The 25,410-nt window shown below is 43.0% G+C and overlaps 1 protein-coding gene across 1 annotated transcript in view; it reads left to right on the top strand.

Moving 5' to 3' along the window:
* Positions 1 to 25,410, top strand: part of pappa2 (pappalysin 2) — a 266,339-nt gene that overhangs the window by 84,212 nt on the left and 156,717 nt on the right. Inside the window, exons 4-5 of the mRNA XM_078407399.1 lie at positions 4,245 to 4,538; positions 19,275 to 19,467. Coding sequence (XP_078263525.1) covers positions 4,245 to 4,538; positions 19,275 to 19,467 — 487 coding nt within the window. The remainder of the gene's footprint in view (positions 1 to 4,244; positions 4,539 to 19,274; positions 19,468 to 25,410) is intronic.

Raw genomic sequence — 25,410 nt, 5'->3', positions numbered from 1 at the left:
TATTTTTCTTGGGCTGCCTGAGCCTTAGCCCTTCTTTTGTTTCACTGCACTTGGGATTTTTAAACGAACCTATCTTTAATCGGAATTTACCTTGCACTAAACTCTATACCCTTTATCTTGCATCTGTGCACCATGGACGACTTTTATTGTAATCATGTTAGTTAGATGAGTTTATCGTTATGTGTACCGAGGTACAGTGAAAAGCTTTTCTGTTGCGTGTTATCCAGACAGCGGAAAGACTAGATTTGATTACAATCAAGCCATCCACAATATACAGATAAGGATGAAGGGAATAATGTTTAGTGCAAGATAAAGTCCAGTTTAAGTCCACAAGATAAAGTCTGATTAAAGATAGTCTGAGGGTCTCTAATGAGGTAGATGGTAGGTCAGGACCCCTCTCCATTTGGTGATAGGATGGTTCAGTTATCTGATAAGAGTTGGGAAGAAATTGTCCCTGAATCTGGAAGTGTGTTTTCACACTTATGTACTTCTTGCCTGATGGGAGCGGGTGAATGCATAGTCTGAGTGGATAGCAAGCAACAAAAGCTTTTCACTGTACGTCAGTAAACATGACAATAATAAAATTAACTAATCTTTCGCCATATTAAGACCTTTCCCAAGTCACAGCTGCTTCATTAAGCAGGATGGTCTAATTGCCCAACATTATTCACTCCATTAATTCCACCTCTCCCATTTGCATATACCAAATCCTCCACTTGTCCTGCCCGTCATATTCCCAAACATCAGTCCCTCAATTATTCTAACTTGTCAAATTCCAAATATTATTTCCTTCGCTAAGCATTCAGATGCTTTCCAAATATAACCAATGCTGTTCTGCAACATCAGATCTTTGAGTTACTCAATCTGTCCCATTCCCACAAACCAGCTCCTTCTCTATTGCAGCCAGTTTGTTTCTCAGAAACCAGCTGTTCTATCACCAATATCATGTATGTTGCTTTAAATGTAATTTTCTCTTGTCTTGCTCTCCTTTGAGCTTACATATGCTTTATACTGGATATTGAATTTAATTGGAGACAGATGCTGGCCACAGAGTGCATAGATTTGTTTGACGTGTACCAGATGTGTATGAGTTATTAACTGTTATTTAAGCTGTTCAGTGTGTTACATTTTGCACACTTTGCAAAATGCTCAGCTCGATATCATGGTGCAAATCTACTGTACATTACTATCATGGTTTGTTTTAGCACTACCATCATAGGCACAGGAATTATGTTTTGTCCAAGATTTCTCTCCATTCCCACTGAATGCTTCTGTGAGATGTGACAATTAACTATGTATAATATCCATCAATGGGCTGCATTACTAACCAAGGACATGCAAATTCTTATCATTTCTCACTCCTCCTTTCTTAAGCCATCTCAGACCTTTTGTCCTGACTTTGCTTCTTGAGATGAGGGGTTGCGCTTTGAAGAGAGAATGAGGAAGACTGGGAGTGTGAAAGGACGAGAGGTGATCTCATTGAGACATACAACATTTTTTGAAGACAATTTGTCAAAGTTTTTTTCTTCTCAGTGGAGAATTCACAACTGGAAGCCCAGATATTAAAGGATTGGTTATTTCAGTCCGACATGAGAAATTTCATTGCACAGAAGGTTGTGAATCTGTAAAATTGTAAGTAGTTAGGATTCTCTACCTCCGTTGTGGATGTTCAGTCATTGCATATATTGAAAGCTAAGATTAATGGATTCTTTGAGGCAAAGTGAGTCGGAGAATGGAGTGATTGGCCAGTAAAATGAAGGAGTGATAGGATCAACCAGAATCAGAATGAGTTCCTTATCAGAAAGATGGCCTATTCTAGCTCTCCTGGGATTGTGACATCCTTTAACTTTACTGTTTGGACATCACTGTGGCTACTGCTTCTCTTGAACACTCTTGTTTATTAACTTTTCACTGAGTTAAAATCAGAACTACGTATCTTATTTTCCTGGTATTTTCAAATGGTTCATCGTTTGTCTCCTTGGTATTTTCTTTTACAAGCAAAACAGGGATGGAAGGGAGTAATTCAGAAGTCATGATACATTTAATACCTTTGGTACACAACAGTTGATGCCATATAGTTGGACTTTCTGAAGCTAGGGAGCCAATTTAAAAGAGAGAATCTTGAAAGTGATAATCTCTCGATCAATCTCGCTGTCATGTACTGGCAGAAGTGAAAGTAGAAAGATGAGGTTAATTAACGCATATGTACCTGGGAATATCTAATCAAAATGGATGGGCTGTATCTGTAAGATTGGGATTAATGACCCCATGGGATGCTTGGAGAGGGTTTAAACTAAAATGGCAGTGATGGGCACCAATGTTCTGTGTAAGATGAAAGGAATCAGTTACAAAATTAGTGGGAGTAGCACATACCTCTACTTTCCTCTTTGTTTAATTTAGAGATACCGTGTGGAAACAGGCCTTTCGGCCCACTGAGACCGCACCGACCAATGATCTCCGCGTACACTAGTTCTATCCTACACACTAGGGACAATTTGCAGAAGCCAATCAACCTACAAACCTGCACGTCTTTGGAATGTGGGAGGAAACCAAAGCACCCAGAGAAAACCCATGTGGTCACAGGGAGAACGTGCAAATTCTGTACAGACAGCATCCATAGGCAGATCGAACATGGGTCTCTGGTGCTGTAAGGCAACAACTCTACCATTGTGCCACTCTACTTGTGTGACAATGCCAGATCTAAAAGTCAATCAGAGTTGGTGCGTGACAACATTTGGTTCCACTTCACTTTGGCCATCTTTCCATTCTCATTCTATTGAAATTAGCCTTCCTGCTGTTATCAAATTTTGGCAGTAGATTGAACTTTATTCTTATTAATTACTGACCAGTTTAGGGCCAGTTTTCTCCAAATGCTAATTCATCCCTCCCACGGAGACAAGGAAGTGTTTGCAAGTGCACGAGGCTTGTGCCTTCATGATAGGTAACGTAGAAAGTAAATGTGATGGAAATGAAGGAACAAAAACAGAACATGCAGGTAAGCACAGCAGGTCAAATATCAGTAAGAAAAGAAACAGGGCCCATGCTTTGTATGACAAAATTGAAATCCTGAAGGAAATTAAGGACAGTCAAATTTAGCGAGAAAATCTGTTTTAAAGATACAGCATGGAAACCTCGGCCCACCTAGCTGAGTCAAGAGATATGGGGAGAGGGCAGTAACTGATTGTGGATGATCAGCCATGATCACATTGAATGGCGGTGCTGGCGCGAAGGGCCAAATGGCCTCCTCCTGCACCTATTGTCTATTGTCTAGTTCATGTCGACAGTCAATCATTTGTCACCCCTAGTTCTATGTTATCCCAATGCCTATACATTAGGGATCATTTTATAGAAGCCAATTAACCTACAACCCTGCAGATCTTTGGGATGTGGGAGGAATCTTATGCACTGAAGGAAACTTATGCGATCACAGGGAGAACGTGCAATCTCCACACAGACAACACCCGAGGTCAGGATCGAACCTGTGTCTGTGGCGCTGTGAGGCAGCACCTCTACCAGCTGTGCCACTTTGCTACCCTGAGCATCCATTTAGCCAATGAAGTTCTCATTGCCACACCTGGTCCTTACTCGGGGCATTTTGACAGTGTCCGTGTCAGATCAACCAATCACTTTTTAATTCCTGTTCCACAACTCAATATGAAGATGAACAGCATCTCGCTCACGGCTTCCATGCATTCAGTCGTGCTCCCTCTATTTAAGACAATGTACTGTTTCACTGGGGGCAGTTCAAAGAAGGTTCACTAGGATGTTTCAGTGTGTGGAGGGATTATCCAATGTGGAAAGATTGGTTGGGAATCCATCAGGAATTGTTGCTGAACCTGGCGCTGATCATAGGTTCTTTTGGAGAATGGAGCTCTGGGCAGCTTGTGTTCCCTTCTCTCTGGTTTCAGTGTTACTACCTTGCATTATCTCAACAGTATAAGCAGCTTTAAGGATTAAAATAAGGATTTTTTTTCCTCTAGATAACTTAGTATTACATTGCATATATTTAAATGAGCTATGAGTGGAAACTGAACAGCAAAGTTAGTCTTTCCTCCCATTATCCCAACAGCCTGACCCAAGTAACAAAACTGAAGGGACTGTGGTCATGTTTTACCATCCAATCTCTTGCTTGTTAAGTTTCTGCAAAGAGGAATCTCCAGCTGAAAATATGTACTCATGTTGGACAATGTTGCATTCATTGGATCTTCCATGCTGTGCTGATAATGCTTGTATTTTGTTTTCAGGCGGGGTTGTCCTAAGTCCAACTTACTATGGAAGGTCTGGCCACACCCACACTATGATTCACGAGCTAGGCCACATCTTGGGCTTGTTCCATGTCTTCAAAGGAGTGAGTGAGAAGGAGTCGTGTGATGACCCTTGCAGGGAGCTGGTCCCATCAATGGAAACTGGGGACCTGTGTGAAGACACCGCACCAACTCTTAACAGCAAAGTCTGTCGGGACCCAGATCCAGTGAATGATACGTGCGGTCAAGTGCGATATTCTGGCACACCCTTCACCAACTACATGAGCTACACAGGTAGGTGTTCGGATCTGGTGGAATCTTGGAATATAGGAGTTGGCATGTTATTTTGCAACTTTACAAAATACTGGTTAGTGTTTGGCCACACTATAAGTAGGATGAGATTGTGCTTGTGCGAATCGAGGTTCAATATGATGTTGCCTGGATTTATAGGATTTAGCATTTAAGAAGCAATTAGATAAGTACATGGATAGGACAGGTTTAGAGGGATATGGGCCAAACGTAGGCAAGTGGGATTAGTGTAGATGGGACATGTTAATTGGTGGCCAAAGGGCCTGTTTCCACACTGTATGACTCTATGACTCTATGATAGATTGAATTCGCTGGTCTCCCTGGAGCGAAAGATATAGATAGTCAAAATCAGATGCCATTACTACATTTAATAGCCTGGGTCGAAGGGCCGAATGGCCTACTCCTGCACCTATTGTCTATTTTCTATGATTTAAAAAGATCTACTAAATCTCCACTCGGCCTTTTCCACTGTAAGGAGAATAAGCTCAACATCGATCAATGGATTTTAAGATTAGAGGGGAATCGAATGATGCAAGTTTACTGCAGGGATGTATTCCTGGGGTAAGAAATAGCAGGTGGCAGAGAAGTCATGAGGTGCCAAATGGCCTATATCTGCTTTTATCACCCAGGTTATCACTCCTCTCTATTTTTGCTGGCTAGGGCAATTGGTTAGCCCTGTTGTGGTTGTTGCTAGAACTTTACCAATAGGGCTGCTTTATGATAAATGTTAAATGAAAGAAGTTGCAGAGAATTGTGGGCGCAACCAGACCATCACATAAACCGACCTCCCTTCCATCGACTCCATCTGTCCTTCACCAGCATCGGCAGTTCCTTCCTACACAAATACTTCACGCTGCCTTGGCAAGGCCACCAGCATAATCAAGGATGAGTCACAATTCGTTCACTCCCTCTTCTCCCTTTCCCATCAGGTGAGAGGTTACAAAAGTGTGAAAACACATACCTCCAGATTCAGATACAGTTTCTTCCCAGCTGTTATCAGGCAACTGAACAATCCTACCACCAACTAGAGTGCGGTCCTGAGATACAATCTACCTCATTGAAGACCCTTGGACTATCTTTAGTTGGACTTTACTGGGCTTTATCTTGAACTAAACCTATGACAGCTCAATTATAATCATGTATAGTCTTTCTGCTGACAGGTTAGCACGCTTTTCATTGTACCTCAGTACACGCCACAATGAACTAAATTAAAAACTAAAAAGTCCAGAGAGATGAGACAAAGCAAGTGGTGGCTGATGGGTCTGCAGTGGAAGCTACTGACTTGGGGCCACTTGTGCATGAGCATGATGTTGACTTGTGTCAGTCTTATGCGAGCTGAATGTCAGATGTCAACACTTCCTCACTTCATTGTGGCAGAGCCATTCCTCTCTGGGAATGAGCTAGGGAATCTGCCACTGTGACCCAATGCCATCAGACATCATTGGATAGGAATACACATCCTGAATACTCATTGTTGGATTGCAATGCACATGAATAGGAACTTCTGACATGGAGATCAGGAGGTTAATTATTTTACTTTATTCTAATGTTTTACTTATTTATTAATATTTTAACATAGTTTGAATGTTTTATATGCAGTAGTTTCATTCCAAAAGGTAAATATGTCAGATGATGAAATCTAATGGAATTATTTGTCACAGAAGACCATACTTTAGACTTTAGAGATACATCACAGAAACAGGCAGAACAGGCCCTTCGGCCCATCGAGTCCATGCCGACCAGCGATCCCCGTACACTAGCACTAGCCTACACACTTGATACAATTTACAATTTTACTGAAGCCAGTTAACCTACAAACCTGTTCGTCTTTGGAGTGTGGGAGGAAAACGGAGCACCCCGAGAAATCCCGTTAATAGAACAAAGATCATTACAGCACAGGAGCAGGCTCTTCAGTCCAAATTGTCTGTGCCAAACAAGATGCCAAGTTAATCTCCTCTGACAGCACATGATCTATATTTATCCATTGCCTTCATATCCATGTTTCTTTCTAAAAGCCTCTTAAATGCCACTATCATATCGGCCTCCAGCACCACTCCTGACGGCATGTTACAGGCATTCATCATTCTCTGTGTGAAAAATAACTTGCCCCTTATACCTCCTTCAAACATTTCTCCTTTCACCTTAAAGCTAAGCCCTCTGGTCTTTGACATTTCCACCCTGAGGACAAAACGTTCTGACTCTCTACCTTGTCTATACCGCTTATAATTTTATAATGATAAGGTTCCCCTTCAGTTTCTTATACTCCAGAGTACCATGACCTGCCTCTGCTCTCTTCTAGCTTTCATTCTCCCCTTACAATCAGTATGAAAAAGGGTCCCGACCTGAAACATCACCTGTCCTTTTTCTTCAGAGATGCTGCTTGACCAGCTGAGTTACTCCAGCAATTTGTCATTTTTAAAAATAAATAAGTATCTGTATTCCCTTGTATCTACATCCTCCTGATGTTTTTTTCTGTATTTTATCATTCTTTTCATATGCCTTTTAATTTGATGTCGGCTTGCTGCCTCATCAAGTTGGGCCTCTGGCCCATAGCTGATGTCTTGATCCCTCTTCCCCTTTTCATTTAAACCATGGGTATAACATTTGCAAATTACCAATCCTCTGAGCATCATTATAGGATTACTGAGAATTCTGCTCTGATTCTCCGAGTTAGTCTTGACATTTATGGTTTGATTCTGGATCAGATTCATTTGGGTCTGTTTGGTTGAAAATGATTTTACTTTGCTCATGCCCTTAATCAATTGGGTAACTCCAAGGGAAAAGACTATACAACGTTAACCTGGTAGATTGTTTTCACCACATGATGCAGCGTACTCCACAGTAAATCAAGCCAGGATTAATCGGAAAACAGACTTTGGATACAAGAGTGGAAGAAACATGTTGAGATTGAATGAAATATTTCTAATAGAACAGAAGAGGAATAAAACAAAATTGGCAGTTACCAAAGTCGGAGATTTATTAAAAGTTCAAGGACGTAACAGGTGAGGATTGACAATCGTGCCAATTGAAGATAACTCAAAAGGATATTGGAAGACAAAATTCAATGGGACAAAGGATTATGATGTTGTTTTGAACCGGGATGGGAGATGAGTCAGCCAGCAGGCTATGATCCACAAGGCTGCCAATTTGTCCACAAATTGCCTTAAATTATTGCTCAATGCGGCCATCAGTCATGATTAAAAGCTGTAATTTGGATCATAGCCAGTGATAGGTGTGCCTGCCGAGACCCATTTGGCGTCCTGATGATGTGAATTGAGCAATATATGATGTTGTTCACTGGCAAAAGCAAGGAGCTGACAAAATGTAGAAGCAAGGAACAGCAGAACCTGGTTTACACAAAAGGACACAAAGTGCTGGGGTAACTCAGCGGGTCAGGCAGCATCTCTGGAGAACATGGATAGGTGACATTTCTGGTCTGGGACTCTTCTTCAGACTAATTTAGCTTGCCAATTCCAGAATCAGTCTGACAAAGGGTCCTGACCCGAAATGTCATCTATCCATGTTCTCCAGAGATGCTGCCTGACTCACTGAGTTACTCCAGCACTTTGTGTCCTTAAGGAACTGACAACATGGACATTGAATATGATGCACAATGTAAGGGATAATGGAATTGGCAGGCTGTATGGCCAGAAGGCACCGAATGAGAGCAACTGGATGGAATGGAAACTACAGTAATTGGAGGAGGTTTGCACGTTACGGTGAGAGGTAGGAATTTTCAAGGAGATCTGAGGAGGAACTTTTTCCATGCTGAATGTGGTGGGTGTGTGGAATGCACTGGCTGAGGCAGATACTCTCACTACATTTTGATTGACTGAATTGATTGAAAGATACAGTGTGGAAACAGGCCCTTTGGCCAACCGAGTCCACCCTGACAATCGATCACTAACTCACGTTAGTTCTATGTCATCACCTCCCTACACACTAGGGAAATTTACAGAGATCAATTACCCTACGAGCTGGCATGTCTTTGGGACGAATGAGGAAACTGGAGCTCCTGGCGGTAACCCATGTGGTCACAGGGAGAACGTGCAAACTGTGAATGGGCAGCACCCGAGGTCAGGAGTGAACCTGAGTCTCTGGCACTATGAGATGGCTGCACCACTGTGCCACCCTTTTAAGAGGCATCTGAACAAATTGGTTTGTTACAGATAGGGGTATAACAGGTAGCATGGGTATGAAGGATCCATTACAATGCTGTACGATTCTATGACAACCCTGAGCTTTCCACACCTCTGGGGAATTGCAGCACTTTTCACCTCTTCCAACTGTTTTCGGCAATCACCAACTCTTTATGCAAACTGGATACAGGAAGCTGAACTCTTGTAGCTCACACAGAAAACTGGCCCTTTGTCCCAAATAGTCCACAGTGACTATCTACCACCCATTTACACTAATCCTACACTAATCTATTCTTTGCATATTGCTATAAATTTCCCCCTAGATCTTACCATGCACCTACACACTAGGGGCTATTTACAGAGGCCAATTAACTTACCAATCAGCGCGTCTTTGGGATATGGGGGAACCAGAGGAAACCCACCCAGTTATAGGCAGAATGGTCAAAACTCCACACAGACAGCACACAAGGTCAGGATTGAACCTGGGTACCTGGTGCTGTGAGGCAATGGCTCTACAAGCTGCAATCCACACATGATCCAGGAAATCAGCTGCCATTCCAGATCAGAATATCTTTACTATCTATGTATCTGTCCAAATGTCTTTCCAATTTAGTTATTGTACCTGCCTCAACTACTTCCTCTTGCCGCTTGTTCCATATATGTAAAGAAAAAGCAAATTTCCCATCTGAATCCTATTACATTTTTCCCCTCTCACCTTAAACCTTTGCCCTCTAGTTCTTGATTTCTCTACCCTGAGAAAAAGACTGCACATCTACCCTACCTATTCCCCTCATGATTTTATACTTCTCCATAAGTTCGCGGGAGCATTAAACATGAAAAGATATGCCTTATTTTTTATCCCATGCTTATTGCATCTTAGTAAGAGGCTATTTGTCCTAGTGGGCCCATTCTACCTTTGCAAGCAAAGCCCTTAGTTGCACCCCCCACCCACTCTTGTTTCCATACGTCACATATTCCCATCAATTCCTCTTTATTTGTTTTGCCATTTTTCCGTACATAGGGAAAATTTGCAGTTGCCCATTAACCTGCTAACATGACTTTAGGATATGGAAGGAAACTGGAGCATCACGTCAAAACCCACACTTTCAGAGGGCGAATGTGGAAAACTTCACAATGAGTTTATCTTAGGTCATGAACACAGTGGAGCTATTGGGCAGCACCACTCACCAGTTTATCAATTATTTACCACCAGTTACTGACTTTGTCCATGTTTTATAAGGTTGGTAGACAGATAAAAGTATATTTTTTCTGTTTGCTGAAAATATAAAAAACAGTACCCTTAATCTAAAGTCTAATCTAAAGATCAGTGAATTTCCTTTGAAAGTTAAAAACTTGTAATGACCCATGAACAAGATCATGAGGCCTTATACTTTCAAGCTGATGTTTGGTGCTAAATAGCATGTATATGGAATAAGTTGCCAGAGGAAGTGATGCAGGTACAATAACAACTCATAAAAGAGAGAGCATTCAAGAGAGAACTAGATAGAGCTCTTAAGGATAGCGGAGTCAGGGGGTATGGGAACGGGGTACTGATTGAGAATGATCAGCCATGATCACATTGAATGGCGGTGCTGGCTCAAAGGGCCGAATGGCCTCCTCCTGCACCTATTGTCTATTGTCTATTGTCTAAGATATTTGGACAAGCACATGGATGGGAAAGGTTTAGAGGGATATGGGTTAAATGTGGCCAATTGGGACAAATTGAGATGGGCATCTTGGTTGGGAGGAACAAAATAGGCCAAAGGGCTTGCTTCCATGGTGTATGACTTCAGGAATCAGTCAGCGTTACGATGGTTGTTCTCATATCTATCCAAAGCTGATCTCATTCTGCCCCCATTTCTGCTCTTGCACTTCAAAGATATTTTTAAACTGAAAATAAAAGACAGAATGAGAAGAAGTTGGTGCTCCATTGAAGTGGCATCTGCAAACTGTTGCAGTCATCATTTAATTTGGCGGTGCCTTTTTCATTTCCTTATTTCTTTTGAGATCCAATGAAAACTGATTTGACTTTAAAGGATCAAGTTTCTTTCCATCCATTATTCATTAGACAAAAAAGAGCTTGGAAAACAACATGAAAACAATTTTTGAATCGATTCCTTAAAAACACAGATTGATCTTAATGCTCTTCTTAGCAAACAGGAAAGTTTAAGAATTTAGAAATTAGATCATGGGATCAGATAGAGCCAAAATTCCTGTAGAAATTGGCTAAGCCAAATGATGAGAGGCTTATCCAGTTGATGTAATTCACTGGGGGTTTCAGAGAGAGGTGGATGAAGTTCCATTTTAATGACAATTATTAAGATTTATTGAATCTTAATTTTACTTGGTTTGGCAGTAGTCAACAGAAGGTGCTGTTTAAAAGAAGTGGCTTGCATCATTTCACCATGTGTGTCTTGAGATACTGCTATTTGTTCTTTTTATTATTGTTCACAGAGTATTTCTTGAAATGTTATATGTTGTTGATGTTTTCACACTTGGAGTAGAAAGGAGCCACTCATTGAGAACATTGTATTTATCTTTAGGTCTATTTTTCTGCAATTAACATTGGTTTTCAATGTTGCCATGCTAAGTTAGGCAGTGAGGATGTAAACTTGCCATTTACATCCACTATGATCATTCATCTGTCACACCAAAAATAATTTTAGCTCTTTCGATCTGCCACTCTTCCAAACTCTCAGCACGCCTCCATTTTAGTTGAGTTTAGTTGAGTTTAGTTTATTGTCATGTGTACCGAGATACTGTGAAAATGTTTGTTGTCTGCTAACCAGTCAATTCCAACCAGTAATTGCAATTGTGTACATGCATGATCGCTGTAAAGTGTCTTTTTTCTCCATTCACCCAGGCTGTAAGGAAAGGTAGTAGCTGCTACAATAAGCAAACCATGTCCCCATTGACCTATTGGTTAGCCTTTGTGTGTTACTTTAGCCATCTTAGGGAGGTAGAAGGAACGATTGATAGAAACTCTGATAAAGAGAACAGCAATGGGATAGAGAGTTACATGTGCCATGCACATATTCTTCAGAACATTAGTTCATGGCACTAATATGATACATAAATGAAATTGACTTTTTTCTTTTATCGCAGTTGGGGGAATCATTAAGCGAGTGTAGAAACTGCAGGTACATCTTAAATACAGACCTGATTTCATTATTGTGGTCTGATCTGATGAGATTAGTTCAATTAATTTGTGTTCTTTTTACAAGTAGTTGCGATGTGGGGGCTTTCATTTACTCTTGCTACATCTCAGAAGAGTCAGTTTAGACACAAGATTTCCCATAACTGTACTAATCTCTAAAGTTTGAGAAGTGTCCCAAACTTTAACTTTATTATCGCCATTAATGGTGGCCACTAAAGTGCCATGTGCTTTGATACATGCGATGTAGGCTTCTCAATCATCTCAACCATGCAGTCATTCTTAATCTTGGCCATGTATAGATCATAGGTCAATACAGCACAGGAACTTCGGCCCAAAATGTTGATATTGAACATGATGTTAAAATAAACTAATCTCCTCTGCCTGCATATGATACATATCCCTCAATTTCCTGCATATCCACGAGCCTATCTGAAAGCCTCTTAATAACCACTTAGGTATTTGCCTCCACCACTATTCTCTGAAAAATAAACTTTTCCCACACAAGACTGACACAGTGGCACAGCTGATAGAACTGCTGCCGCATGACTCCAGAGACCTGGTTCGAACCTGACTTTGCATGAAGTTTGCACATTCTCCCTGTGACCATGTGGGTTTCCTCCGGGTGATCAGTTTTCATTTCACAACCCAGCGAAGTGCAGGTCTGTACGTTAATTGGTCTCACTTGGACAAATATGTTCCGTTTTGGCCACCCTCATGTAGGAAAGATGCCATTAAGCTGTAAAGAGTACAGAGAAGATTTACGAGGATGTTGCCAGGAATCTAGGGCCTGAGCTATAGGGAGAGGTTGATTAGGCTAGGACTTTTTTCTTTTGCGTACAGGTGGCTGGGTGGTGATCTTAGAGGTGTGTACAATCATGAAGGGAATAGATCGGTGAATGTGGAGAATCTATTTTGCAGGGTAAGGGAATTGAAAACTAGCCTTGTCATAGGCAACCTTATCAAAGGCCTTCCATGTAAAGAACATCTACCATCCTGCTCTCATCAGCCTTCTTGGCTATTTCTTCAGGAAAAACTCCATCAGATTTGTGTCATGATCTCCCATGCACAAAACTATGCTGGCTCTAATTGAGACTTCCAGAGGAACCTGAGGTGTGCTGGCCCTACCAGTGCCCTGAGCATCCGAACACAGTCACAGGGTCCCGACCTGAAACGTCACCTATCCATGTTCTTCAGAGATGTTGCCTGATCCGCCGAGTTCCTCTCGCACTTTGTGTCCTTTTGTGTAAACCAACATCTGCAGTTCCTTGTTTCTGCTCTGTGCTTTCTGACATGGTCTTTTTGAGCGTGCCTAGAAATACTATTTATTGAGGAAATCCTGCTCCTCGTGATTTGACCAACAATTATTGCTCATTGGCTTTGATTTATGGACGGAATAGTTTAAAAGGCTTGTACAAAGAGAACAGTTACATTTTCTTCATTGTGTAGAACCATACGCAAATGCTAGATTGGCAAGCCAACGAGCATGATTATAAGGTAAATTATACATTTATGAGGTAGATAATAGGTTTATAAAAAAATGTATTCTTGGTTACCTGGTAATTCAGTAGGTTCTGAGATGATTGTTGAAGCCTGCTGATACTGAGCCAATCACAATGACCCCTAACAAGGGTGAGACAGTAAAAAATGTTGAGAATATGGAATGTATATCACTTAGGAAACCTTTAAACAGAACCCAAACAAATGCAAATTAACACCATGTTTAAAAAGCTGACCATTATAATTTACGTGGTGCTGGCCTTACTTAAAAGTGGAAAATTGAAGTTCTGTTCCAGGATTCAGGAATGCCATTCTGGGAATAGAGACCACACATTACTAATGTTTTCTTAGAAAGCCACATTAAAGCTTGAAGAACTACTTCAATTTATTTGGGAAGGAAGTATTGGTGGAATACCTCATTAGGTAAAGCAGAACCTTTTTTTAACGTCCTTTTGGAACAGCCATAGTTGTTTTTTCTTGTCCACTTGTGAAGGGACTGACCTCTTGGTGGATGCAAGTGCTCATCCTGTTGGGGTCGTAACGTCCCCAGCCAACAGGCAGCCTATCAGGGAATCTCCCTGATCAAAGTCATCTGGTGTTGGCTGTAGTTTGTCCTGGTCTTTTCTTGCTGCCCGTCTCCCTCCTGCCAACAATCAGTCTGAACAAGGGTCCCGAACTGAAACGTCACCCATCCTTTTTCTCCAGAGATGCCGCCTGATCTACTGAGTTATGAAATCATTTTGCATCTCTATCTTTGCTCATCTTTTTGTTTGTAAACTGTGATTTTATTTTTATACGTGCGAGTTTGCGATAGAGTTATAAAGCACTAAAACATGCCCTTCAAGGATGGATATATGCACGTTATCAAATACTTAACTATTCACATCCCGATTTCTGGATCGTGGCCCATAATCTATTCTAATCACAATTTATGGCAGGAATAGGCCATTTGGCCCACAATCTATGTGCCTGCACATAATCCATATCACTCCATTTCATTCATATCCATGTGCCAATCCAAAAAATCTCTTAAATGCCACTATCGTATCTGCTTCCACCTCTGCTCCCGGCAGCTCTTTTATCAGGCCTTCATCACCCTCCCTGTTTAAAAAAAACATCAAGTCAAGTCAAGTTTATTTGTCACATACACGATGTGCAGTGAAATGAAAGTGGCAATGCCTGCGGATTGTGCAAAAAAAAAAGAATTACAGTTACAGCATATAAATTAAAGTTAATACAGAGAAGACAAAATTTATTCCCTGGAGTTATAAAAGTTAACAGTCCTGTGGGAAGAAACTCCGTCTCATCCTCTCCGTTCTCACAGCTTGACAGCGGAGGTGCTTGCATGACCATAGCATCTGGAACAGTCCGTTGCTGGGGTGGCAGGGGTCCCTCATAATCTTGCTTGCTCTCGATCTACACCTCCTGATGTATAGGTCCTGCAGGGGGGCGAGTGTAGTTCCCATGGTGCGTTCTGCCGAACGCACTACTCTCTGCAGGGCCTTCCTGTCCTGGGCAGAGCTGTTCCCAAACCAGACTGTAATGTTGCCGGACAGGATGCTCTCTACAGCCCCAGAGTAGAAGCAATGAAGGTTCCTCAGAGACACTCTGATTTTCCTCAGCTGTCTAAGGTGGTAAAGGCGCTGCTTTGCCTTACCCACCAGTGCGGCAATGTGCGTTGCCCATGTCAGATCCTCTTTGATGTGGACTCCCAGGTATTTAAAACTGCTCACCCTATCCACAGTAGACCCATTTATTTCCAGTGGCGTGTACGTCCTTGGATGTTGAGCCCTTCTAAAGTCCACAATCAGCTCCTTAGTTTTTTTGACGTTCAAGAGGAGGCTATTTTCCTGACACCAGAGTGCCAGATCAGCCACCTCCTCATCGTTGTTGGAGATCCGGCCCACCACCAGAGTGTCATCAGCAAACTTGATGATGGAGTTTGAGCTTTAAACATCTTTAAACATCTTTAGAATTTGCCCCTCTCCACTTAAAACTATGTCCTGGAGTATTTGATATTGCCATGCTATGAAAAAGGGTCTGACTGCTTACTCTAAGTATGCCTCTCAAAATTTTATATATTTCTATTAGATCAAAAGTCAAGAGAGTCAAGAGTGTTTTATTGTCATATGTCCCAGATAGAACAATGAAATTCTTACTTGCAGCAGCACAACTGAATATGTAAACATAGTACTGTAAACAATACAATAAATGAGAAAAAAAGTTCAGTGTGTATATATACACATATTCATAAATACACACACACACATACACTGATGAGCCAAAACATTATAACCACCTGCCTAATATACTGTTGGTCCTCCATGTGCCGTCAAAACAGTGCCGACCCGTCGAGGCATGGAATCTACAAGACCCCTGAAGGTGTCCTGTGGTATCTGGCACCAAAACATTAGCAGCAGATCCTTCGAGTCCTGTAAGTTGCGAGGTGAAGCCGTGGATCGGACGTGTGTGTATACGTGTGTGTATACATTTGCGTGCGTGCGCGTATGCGTGTATATACACGAGTGTGTATCTATACACGTGTGTATATACATGTATAATAATAGTCCATGTAGTTCAGAGCTTATTTGAGGTTGTAGTGTTTAATAGCTGTTGATATAAACAGGATTGTGGGTCCTCATCCTTGTTCCTGAACCTGGACGTTACAGTTTTCAGGCTCCTGTACCTTCTTCCTGATGGCAGGCGTGAAATAAGTGTGCAGCTAGGGTGGTGTGGGTCTCTGATGATGCTGGCTGCCTTTTTGAGGCAGCTATTCCGGTAAATCCCTTCGATGGTGGGGAGGTCAGATCCAGTGATGGGCTGGGCAGTGTTCACAACTTTTTGCAGTCTTCTTCGTTCCTGAGCGTTCAAGTTGCCAAACCGGGCCCTGGTGCAACCAGTCAATATGCTCTCTACTGTACACCTGTAGAACTTCAAGAGAATCCCCTCTGACATACCGAATCTCCGTAATCTTCTCAGGAATTGGAGGGGTTGATGTACTTTCTTCATAATTGCTTCAGTGTACTGGGCCCAAGAAATATCTTTGGAAATATGCACGCCTAGGAATTTGAAGTTTTTGACTCTCTCCACCATCGTCCCATTGATATGAACAGGATTGTGGGTCCTCATCCTTCCTCTTCCAAAGTCCACAATCAGTTCATTGGTTTTACTGATATTGAGAGCCAGGTTGTTGTGCTGGCACCATTTGGTCAATCGATTGATGTCCCTTGTGTACTCTGACATCACCACCTGTAATTCATCCAACAATGGTGGTGTCGTCGGCGAACTTGAAGATGGAGTTCGCACTGTATCCGGCTACACAGTCATGAGTATAGAGTGAGTATAGCAGGGGGCTGAGCACACAGCCTTGAGGTGCTCCCATACCGATATTGAGGAAGAAGTTTTTCTACTATTTCGAACAGTCTGTGGTCCGTTGATGAGGAAGTCCAGGATCCAATCGCAGTGGGATGCGCTGAGACCCAGTTCCATGAGCTTGTTAACCAGCTTTTTTTCTGTATTAATCAAAAATATTTGTTCAAATATTAAAATAATATATACAATAAAACCAAAACAGAACTCACCACCAAATTACAAGACAAACAATAATCTCTTACACTCCTTGTCAAGGATGCATTAACCCCCCGTGGTGCCCAACGGTCCCAAAAATCCCCCAGGGTGCCTGTGGACAACACGTAGTCCCTCTCCAACACCACTCAGGTGCGGACGTAACCCCGGAAAAGGAGCAGGCAACTGGCTCGGGCAGAGCCCTCTTCCGCCTGGCGCCGTGACTCTCGGATGGCTAGCTTGGCCAGGCCCAGGAGCAACCCAACCAGGACATCCTCGGCCCTGTCCTCTCCCCTACGCACAGGGGATGATGGTATTGAACGCTGAGCTGTAGTTTATAAACAACAGCCTGACGTATGTGTTTTTATTGTCCAAGTAGTCCAGTGCAGAGTGGAGAGCCAGTGAGATCACATCCTCAGTTGACCTGTTGTGGCGGTAGGCAAACTGTTGAGGTTCTTGTTGAGGTAGCAGTTGATATGCACCATAACCAACCTCTCAAAGCACTTCATCACCACAGACGTTAGTACTTCCCTCGGCGTTCCCGAGAAAACGATTCAAATTTGTCCAACCTCTCCTTGTAGATAATATACCTTCGCCCAGGAATCACTCTGGTAAACCTCCTCTGCCCCCTTTCCAAAGACCTCATCTTTCCTGCATTGGAGTGACCAGAACTGCACACAATATTCCAAATGTGGCCTAATCAAAGTCCTATAAAGCTACAAAGCTCTTATAGTCTGCTCTGACCAATGAAGGCAGGCATAAGTCTTCTTTACCATTCTATCTACTTGTGTTATTACTTTCAAGGAGTTATGGAGTTGGACCCCAAGATCCCTCTGTACCTCAATGCTATCAAGGGTCTTGCCATTAATTGTATATTTTCTCTTTACATTCGACCTCCCAAAGTGCAACACCTCACACATGCTTGGATTAATTTCCATCTACCCATTCCTGTAGCTGATCTATTTACCACTGTATAGATTGACAACCTTCCAGAGGCCATATTTGTGTAATTTGATAAATCTGTGATCAAGTCAAGTCAAGTCAAGTCAAGTCAAGTCAAGTCAATTTTTATTTGTCACATACACATACACGATGTGCAGTGAAATGAAAGTGGCAATGCCTGCGGGTTGTGCAGCGGTAGAGTTGCTGCTTTACAGCGAATGCTGCGCCGGAGACTCAGGTTCGATCCTGACTACGGGTGCTGCACTGTAAGGAGTTTGTACGTTCCCCCCGTGACCTGCGTGGGTTTTCTCCGAGATCTTCGGTTTCCTCCCACACTCCAAAGACGTACAGGTATGTAGGTTAATTGGCTGGGTAAATGTAAAAATTGTCCCTAGTGGGTGTAGGATAGTGTTAATGTACGGGGATCACTGGGCGGCACGGACTTGGAGGGCCGAAAAGGCCTGTTTCCGGCTGTATATATATGATATGATATGATATAAATAAAGTTAATAAGTTACTATTAGTGTCGACAAAAATTTAGTCTCTGGGGTTATAAAAGTTGACAGTCCTGATGGCCTGTGGGAAGAAGCTCCGTCTCATCCTCTCCGTTTTCACAGCGTGACAACGGAGGCGTTTGCCTGATCGTAGCATCTGGAACAGTCCGTTACTGGGGTGGCAGGGGTCCCTCATGATCTTGCTTGCCCTGGATCTGCACCTCCTGATGTATAGGTCCTCATAGAAAGACAATGGTACTGGGGACTGAAAGATTTTCTGTATCAACCAACCCAATGGAGCCCTGAGCTGTGATCCTCTGAGGTTTAATCTTTGACAGATTGATCTGCGCTGGGATGATATTGAGGCATGAGATGGTTGAGAGTGCACCCATGGTTCAGGGAAGGACCAAACATTATCCTAAATCTTCAGTCCAAATGATGAACAGAAAGTTGTTTAGTTTAGAGATACAGCTTGGATACAGGCCCTCCGACCCACTGAGCCTGCACCAATTACATTCACCTGTACACTAGTTCTATCTTATTCACTACGGGTAATTTACAGAAGCCAATTAATCAACAAATCTGCACCGCTTTGAAATCTTAGACACTAGGGGTAATTTGCAGAAGCCAATTAACCTACAAACTTGTGGAGTGTGGGAAGAAACCAGAGCACCCAGAGAAAGACCATTTGATTGCAGCGAGAACGTATAAACTCCGCACAGACATTACCCATAGACAAGATTGAACCTGGGTCTCAGGCGCTGTAAGGCAGCAGCTTTACCACTGCGCCACAGTGCCGCCCATAAAAAGGCTGAGTCAGTTCCACGTGGCACTTCCGTTTAGTATGTTTTCGTGAATCTTTTATTTTGACCTAAATGACAACATTTATTTCCTAAAAATGCTCATCTGTCTTTCTTTCATTTTACAGATGATAGCTGTACCAATAACTTTTCACCAAACCAGGTTGCACGAATGCACTGTTACTTGGACCTGGTCTATCAAGGCTGGATTCATTCTAAAAAGCCTGCGCCCATTTCAGTGGCTCCAGAAGTGATCGGACAGACTCCGGACTCTGTAACTATTCATTGGCTGCCATCGATCAGTGGGATGCTGTATGAAAGGTGAGTCCTTCTGGATGACCTGGAGTCATCAATTGTGCACTTACAACAGCCAATTTTTGGAGACATTTTGACAGGAACATAGATAGGAAAGGTTTAGAGGGATACGGGCCAAATGTGGGCAGATGAGGGTGGTGATGAAGAGGCTTTTAGAAAGGCACACGGATGTGCAGGGAATTGTGGAAATGGATCATGTAAAGGCCGAGGAGATTAGTTGATCATGATATAATGTTCGGCACAGACATTGTGGTCCATTGCTATGTTCTCTAATTTCTGCCACCTTTTTCATGACCTTGGGGTGTCCTGATACATGTTGTAGCCTATGGGTGGTTTTAAAATAGAGGCAACATTGTAGTGTGTCAGAAGCAGCGATCAAGTTCGGTCCACGGGCTGAATGTATTCATAAGCCGGTAACTCAATATATTATCATTGGTTGTGCCAGAAATAACTCTTGAGAGAACGTCACCACTGTTCTTTGAATTAGGACCACTGCATCTTTTATATCCACCCAAAGGGCAGAAGATGTTTTGGTTCAACACCTCATAACATCTGAAGCATGGCACCTGCGATAGTGCAACAGTGAAATATCACCACCAGTGTGCACGCAAGGTTCAGGCCCCAATGCAACCTCCTGACAATGAGTGCTCTCCATTGGCTGACATCAGGTTTTAGTCACGCTTCCTTATTGAGTTCCATTGGCTGTTACTAGATCTGGTTGTGCAAAGGCACTACTGTTCTGATCAGTGAGCCAGGCTGGGTTTATACAATAGCTCACAATCCATTCAATCAGCAGAACTGCAGATGCTGGTTCATACTCAAAAGGACACAAAGTGCTAGGTTAACTTAGTGGGTCAGGCAGCATCTCTGGAGAACATGGATAGGTGATGCTTCGGGTTGAGACCCATCTTCAGACTGATTGTAGGTGGGGGAGAGAAGAAAACTGGAAAAGGAGAGAGGTAGAACAAGCAATAGGTTACACAGAGGCAGGGTGGCAGGCAGATGGTTGGAACAAATACCAGAGATAAGAACAGAAGGTGTGAGACAGCTTTGAAGAGTTGTGGATTGTAAAGCCAGGGAGAGGAAAGTAGCAGGAGGGGGAGGGAGTGGGTTACGGAGGGGATAAATAGGTGAGAGTCCAGGTGGGCCACAATGGAGGGGAGTTAGTGGTGGGGGACATGATAAAAGCTTTAGTAGCTGCTAAGTTGCAGGAAAACTCTGACAATCCAGTACATTCAGGATTTTGATAGTGCTGGCCAACCTTTTCACCTTTGGCCTTTGTCACTTAATCCACTGCTCTCAACTGTATCCACCTATCACTTGCCAGACTTTGTCCCCCCTTCTCCCCCTCCCTCCCAACTTCTCAAATCCAGATTCCCTCCCCCCCCCCCCCACCCCACGACAATCAGTTTGAAGACGGGTCCTGGTCTAAAAGGTTGCCTGTCATTACCCTCCACAGATGCTGCCTGACCCCCTGGAGTTCATCCAGCAATTTGTGTCTTGCTCCTCTTTCTAGTACAGCTTTACTGATCAGCCACAAATGTTGGAGAGAAGGAGGCTGGCGGGGATAGTGGAAGGGGGCGGGCATCGATGGCGAAGGTGGGGGGGAAGAGAATCAATTAGTGTACAGTATGTTTACTTTCCCCTTTGCTTCACTGTAGGGCATTTTCTGTTTTCAATTCACCCCTGTGGCATACAGTAAGGTTGAGGCAAATTGGAAACAGGACTCCAGTTTCAACATGCTGGTCACATTAGGCATTGAATGGAGAGAAAACAAAAATTAGAAAAAGGTCATAGAAACTAAAGCGAGTAGTGTAAATATCAATAGTAGCATCCAAATCTTTTGGAATGGAACAAGAAGAACTGAAGCACCCGGAGAAAACGTGTAGGTAGGAACTGCAGATGCTGGTTTACACTGAAGATAAGACACAAAATGCTGGAGTAACTCAGCGGGTCAAGGAGCATCTCCGCAAAAAAGGAATAGGTGAACGTTCGGGTCAAGACTCTTTTTTTCAACCCAAAAGGTCACCTATTCCTTTTCTCCAGAGATGCTGCCTGACCTGCTGAATTACTCCAGCATTTTGTGTCTGCACCCAAGAAAACCCACGCAGTCACAGGGCAGACTCCGTATGGACAGCACCCGTAGCCCGGATCGAATCTGGGTCTTGGTGCTGCAAGGCGGCAACTACGCTGCACCACTGTTCCACCTCAACAGGGAATTTTAGACAAAGAACCAAGAAACCTAGCCCTTCTTCCTCTTCCTCTAACCTCAGGGTGTCGAAGTGTTTGTAGCATCAATAAACCGCACCAATCACACTGACCTTTACCCAGCGTCGAGGCAGAATCAGTATGTTTCAGCTTCTTGTGGCTTTTATCATTTGAGACACCCATGGGGTGGTGAGAGTATGTTTGCCAAATAAAATGTCAAGCACATGAATGAATAATTAAACCTAGACTCTGTCTTCCTGCTCATTGATGTACAGTAGTTCAGAGCACTTTCTTGTGGGAGTTCTGCCAGCATTTGATACTGGTGTCTATCCCGGTGTGTTTGTCCTTGTATTTTCTCTTTTGTGCGTGTACTTGCTAAGCCTGCATTCTGCAGCTGTTGGGTTCCTTTTTAAAGAGTGACTACGATTGATAAATTACCTGGGTCATCTGTTCATCATCTCTCTGGTTTAGTTAGGTTCACATTATATTTCTCAGTCCTTGTATACCACAGCAATGTTCTCAGTTGCCTAGGTATTTAGTTTCAAGTAACTTCTGCATTCTCTCTCCCCCAACCTAATTGTCCGACCTGTTCTACTGTTTGCATCCTTATCACACCTTCCCAGCCACCAATGGACCATTATGGGCTCCACCCTTCCTGAGTTCATCTTGTGCCGGCCCTGATTTATTTTAGCTTTTTCTTGCCTCTTGTTTATTCCCCCCCCCCTTCCCTCCTCCACCTCCACTTTAACACCGAAGAAGGGTTCTGTGCTGAAATGTTACCAATTATTTTCCTCCAGAGATGTTGCCTGACTCTCTGAGTCCATCCATCAATGTGTGTGTGTCTTCGGTATAAACCAGCATCTGCAGTTCTTTCCTACCTATATATGTAATGTATGTGATGTATTTTCTGGTTTGAACGTGGTGGAAAGGTTTCCTCATCTTCATGTGCAGGAAGGAACAGCAGATGCTGGTTTACACCAAAGATAGACACAAAATACTGGAGTAACCCAGCGGGACAGTCAGCATTCGGATGCTGCCTGTCCCGCTGAGTTATTCCAGCATTTTGTGTATTTCCTTATCTTCAGTCTTATTTCAGTCACAAGGGTAGAGTTGCTGCCCAACAGTGCCAGACACCCAGGTTCGATCCTGATTATGGGTGCTATCTGTACTGAGTTTGTATGTACTTCTTGTGACCACGTGGGTTTTCTCCGGGTGCTCCAATTTCCTCCCACATTGCAAAGACGTGCAGGTATGTCGGTTAATCGGCTTTTGTAAATTGTCCCTCGAGTGTGGGATGGTGCTAGTGTAGGAGGCGATCGTTGGTTGGTGCGAACTCGATGGGCCGAAGGGCCTGTTTCCACGCTGTATCTCTAAAGTCTAATGCGAGACAGTTCCAGCTCGTTCGTTGCTACTTAACTTTTGGATCTAGAGCAGAAGGTGGGACCTTCTGTCGTTGATGGGCTGAGGAATGCCTGATGTGCGGAACCCATGGAACTGTGCTACTGGGCCAATGCCTTCTGTTTCTCATCAGCTTTGTTTTGCACAATGTTGTGTTGATAAGTGTGTGTGCAATGTTTAGGAGGCAAGCATTTGATTTATTTATCTGTTAAGTTTTTAAAGCTGCTAAACAGCTGTGATGATTAGCATACAAAAAAACAACCCCAATGGTGAGGCTCTACGTATTGGGCTCTGCCACACAAAGCCACTAGCAAAGTAGTTCCAGGTGTACTATTTGCCACATTTCCCAAAGTGCAGTTTGTACAAATCAGTTTATACAAATCAGTTTATACAAACCCATTCCTTCTCTCCAGAGATGCTGCCTGACCTGCTGAGTTACTCCAGCATTTTGTGAATATACAAATCAGTTGCCAGCTTTATTGTTTAAATTATTCTTCTTCCAAAGGATTTTGCAGTTTGAAAATAATTGGCCATTAATTATAAAGATGTTTGCTTACCAATATCCTAACTACAGCATCTTGTAAGGAGGCTGGTTGTAAATAATACCAAGAGCAGGCTTCTCCCACTTTTACTTGTGGATCAAACAGTGAGCATTTTGCTGTAGTTAGGATAGAAATATCAGAAGCATTGTCTGATCTTGTATGCAACAGAGAAGACTGTTCAGCCCTCTGATCTTTGCGCTTCATTTAACCACCTTAAATCTTTATCCCTGCAGCCCCTTAGGTAAACAAAACCTATCAAAGCCAAACATAAAAAGTCCAATTGACCTGGCGCCTGGTAACTTTTTGGATGAATCTTTTTATCTTTAACTACATTTTACACGAGGTCATTGAGATTGAAGCTGTTGAATTAGAGAGGCCTGTTATGGGACAATCCCAGCACATCTATGGCTTTCAACAAAGTCCATCAACAGCAACAGATACAGTTCCACCTGTTACTCGGAAAGTCTTGGACTTGACAATGGGTCTGCTGAAGACCTGCTCTTAAATTTTCTCCTTTCAGAACTGCCAGCTACATCGAAGATGCTTAATTACATTAAAAAAAAAATTAAATTAAGATACTGGCGATCTCCCGGTTGCCAAACATTTTAACTCCGCTTCCAATTCCCATACTGACCTTCCTTTCCTGGGCCTCGCACAAATTGGAAGTACAGCACCTCATATTTCTCTTGGGCAGCTTACAACCCAGCGGTATGAACGTTGATTTCTCTAATTTCAAGTAACCGCTGCATTCCCTTTCTTTCCACCCCTCCCCCTCGCTCGTGGTCCTACCAGTTCCACTGTTCGCATCACTATATCCCTTCATTATCACCTCATCCCAGCCAACAATGGGCCATTGTGGTCTCCACCCTTCCTTGGTCATCTGTTGCCCACCCTGATTTGTTCTGGCCTTTTCCTACCTCCAGTTTCTCCCCCCCCTCTACTTTCAGCCTGATGAAGGGTTCCGATCCGAAACGTCACCCATCCTTTTTCTCCAGAGATGCTGCCTAAACCGCTGACTTACTCCAGCCTTTTGTGTCTATTTTTGGGAATGTTACAAATCTTATTCATATCTATAGATGCTTGATTCAAACGATCAGAAGTCAGAGGAGCAGAATCAGGCCATTTGGCCCATTGAGTCTGCTTCACCATCCAATAATGGCTGATCGATTTTTCCATCTCAACCGCATTGTCCTGTCTTTTCCCTGTAACTTTTGACGCCTTTACAAGAATCAATCAATTTCCGCTTTTAAAATACTTAGTGACGTCCTCCACCGCAATGAATCCCACAGATTCACCACTCTCTGGCTAAAGAAATTCCTCCTCACCTCCATTCTTAAGGTATGCCCTGTTACTCTGAGGTTATGTCCTCTGGTCCTAGATTCTCCCACTAATGGGACCATTCACTCCACATCCACTCTAGGCTTATTTGGAAGGTTTCAACGCGTTCCCTTTCATCCTTGTAAACTCTAGCGTGTACAGGCCCAGAGCCATCAAACACAAAACATGCATTAACCCACTCATCCCTGGGATCATTCTCGTAAAGCTACACTGGACCCTCTCCAATGCCAGCACATCATTCCTCAGACATGGGGCCTAAAACTGCTCACAATATTCAGAAGATGCAGAAATATATTTAGACACAAAAGAAATTGAGAAAGGGAAGAGTTAATGTTATCTGATCGTAGAGAAGGCCGGAGGTCTGTGCCTTGACTTGTGTTCTATTGATCACATTAATGTGAGGCTCGGGCCATCTGATTGAATCTGTGGAGATCTCTGGGGCTGGCATCACTCCCAGTTCCAC

The sequence above is a fragment of the Rhinoraja longicauda genome, chromosome 11 (assembly GCF_053455715.1).
Source record: "Rhinoraja longicauda isolate Sanriku21f chromosome 11, sRhiLon1.1, whole genome shotgun sequence".
In the NCBI taxonomy this organism is placed as follows: domain Eukaryota; kingdom Metazoa; phylum Chordata; class Chondrichthyes; order Rajiformes; family Arhynchobatidae; genus Rhinoraja; species Rhinoraja longicauda.
This window is presented reverse-complemented; position numbering and strand designations above follow the sequence as displayed.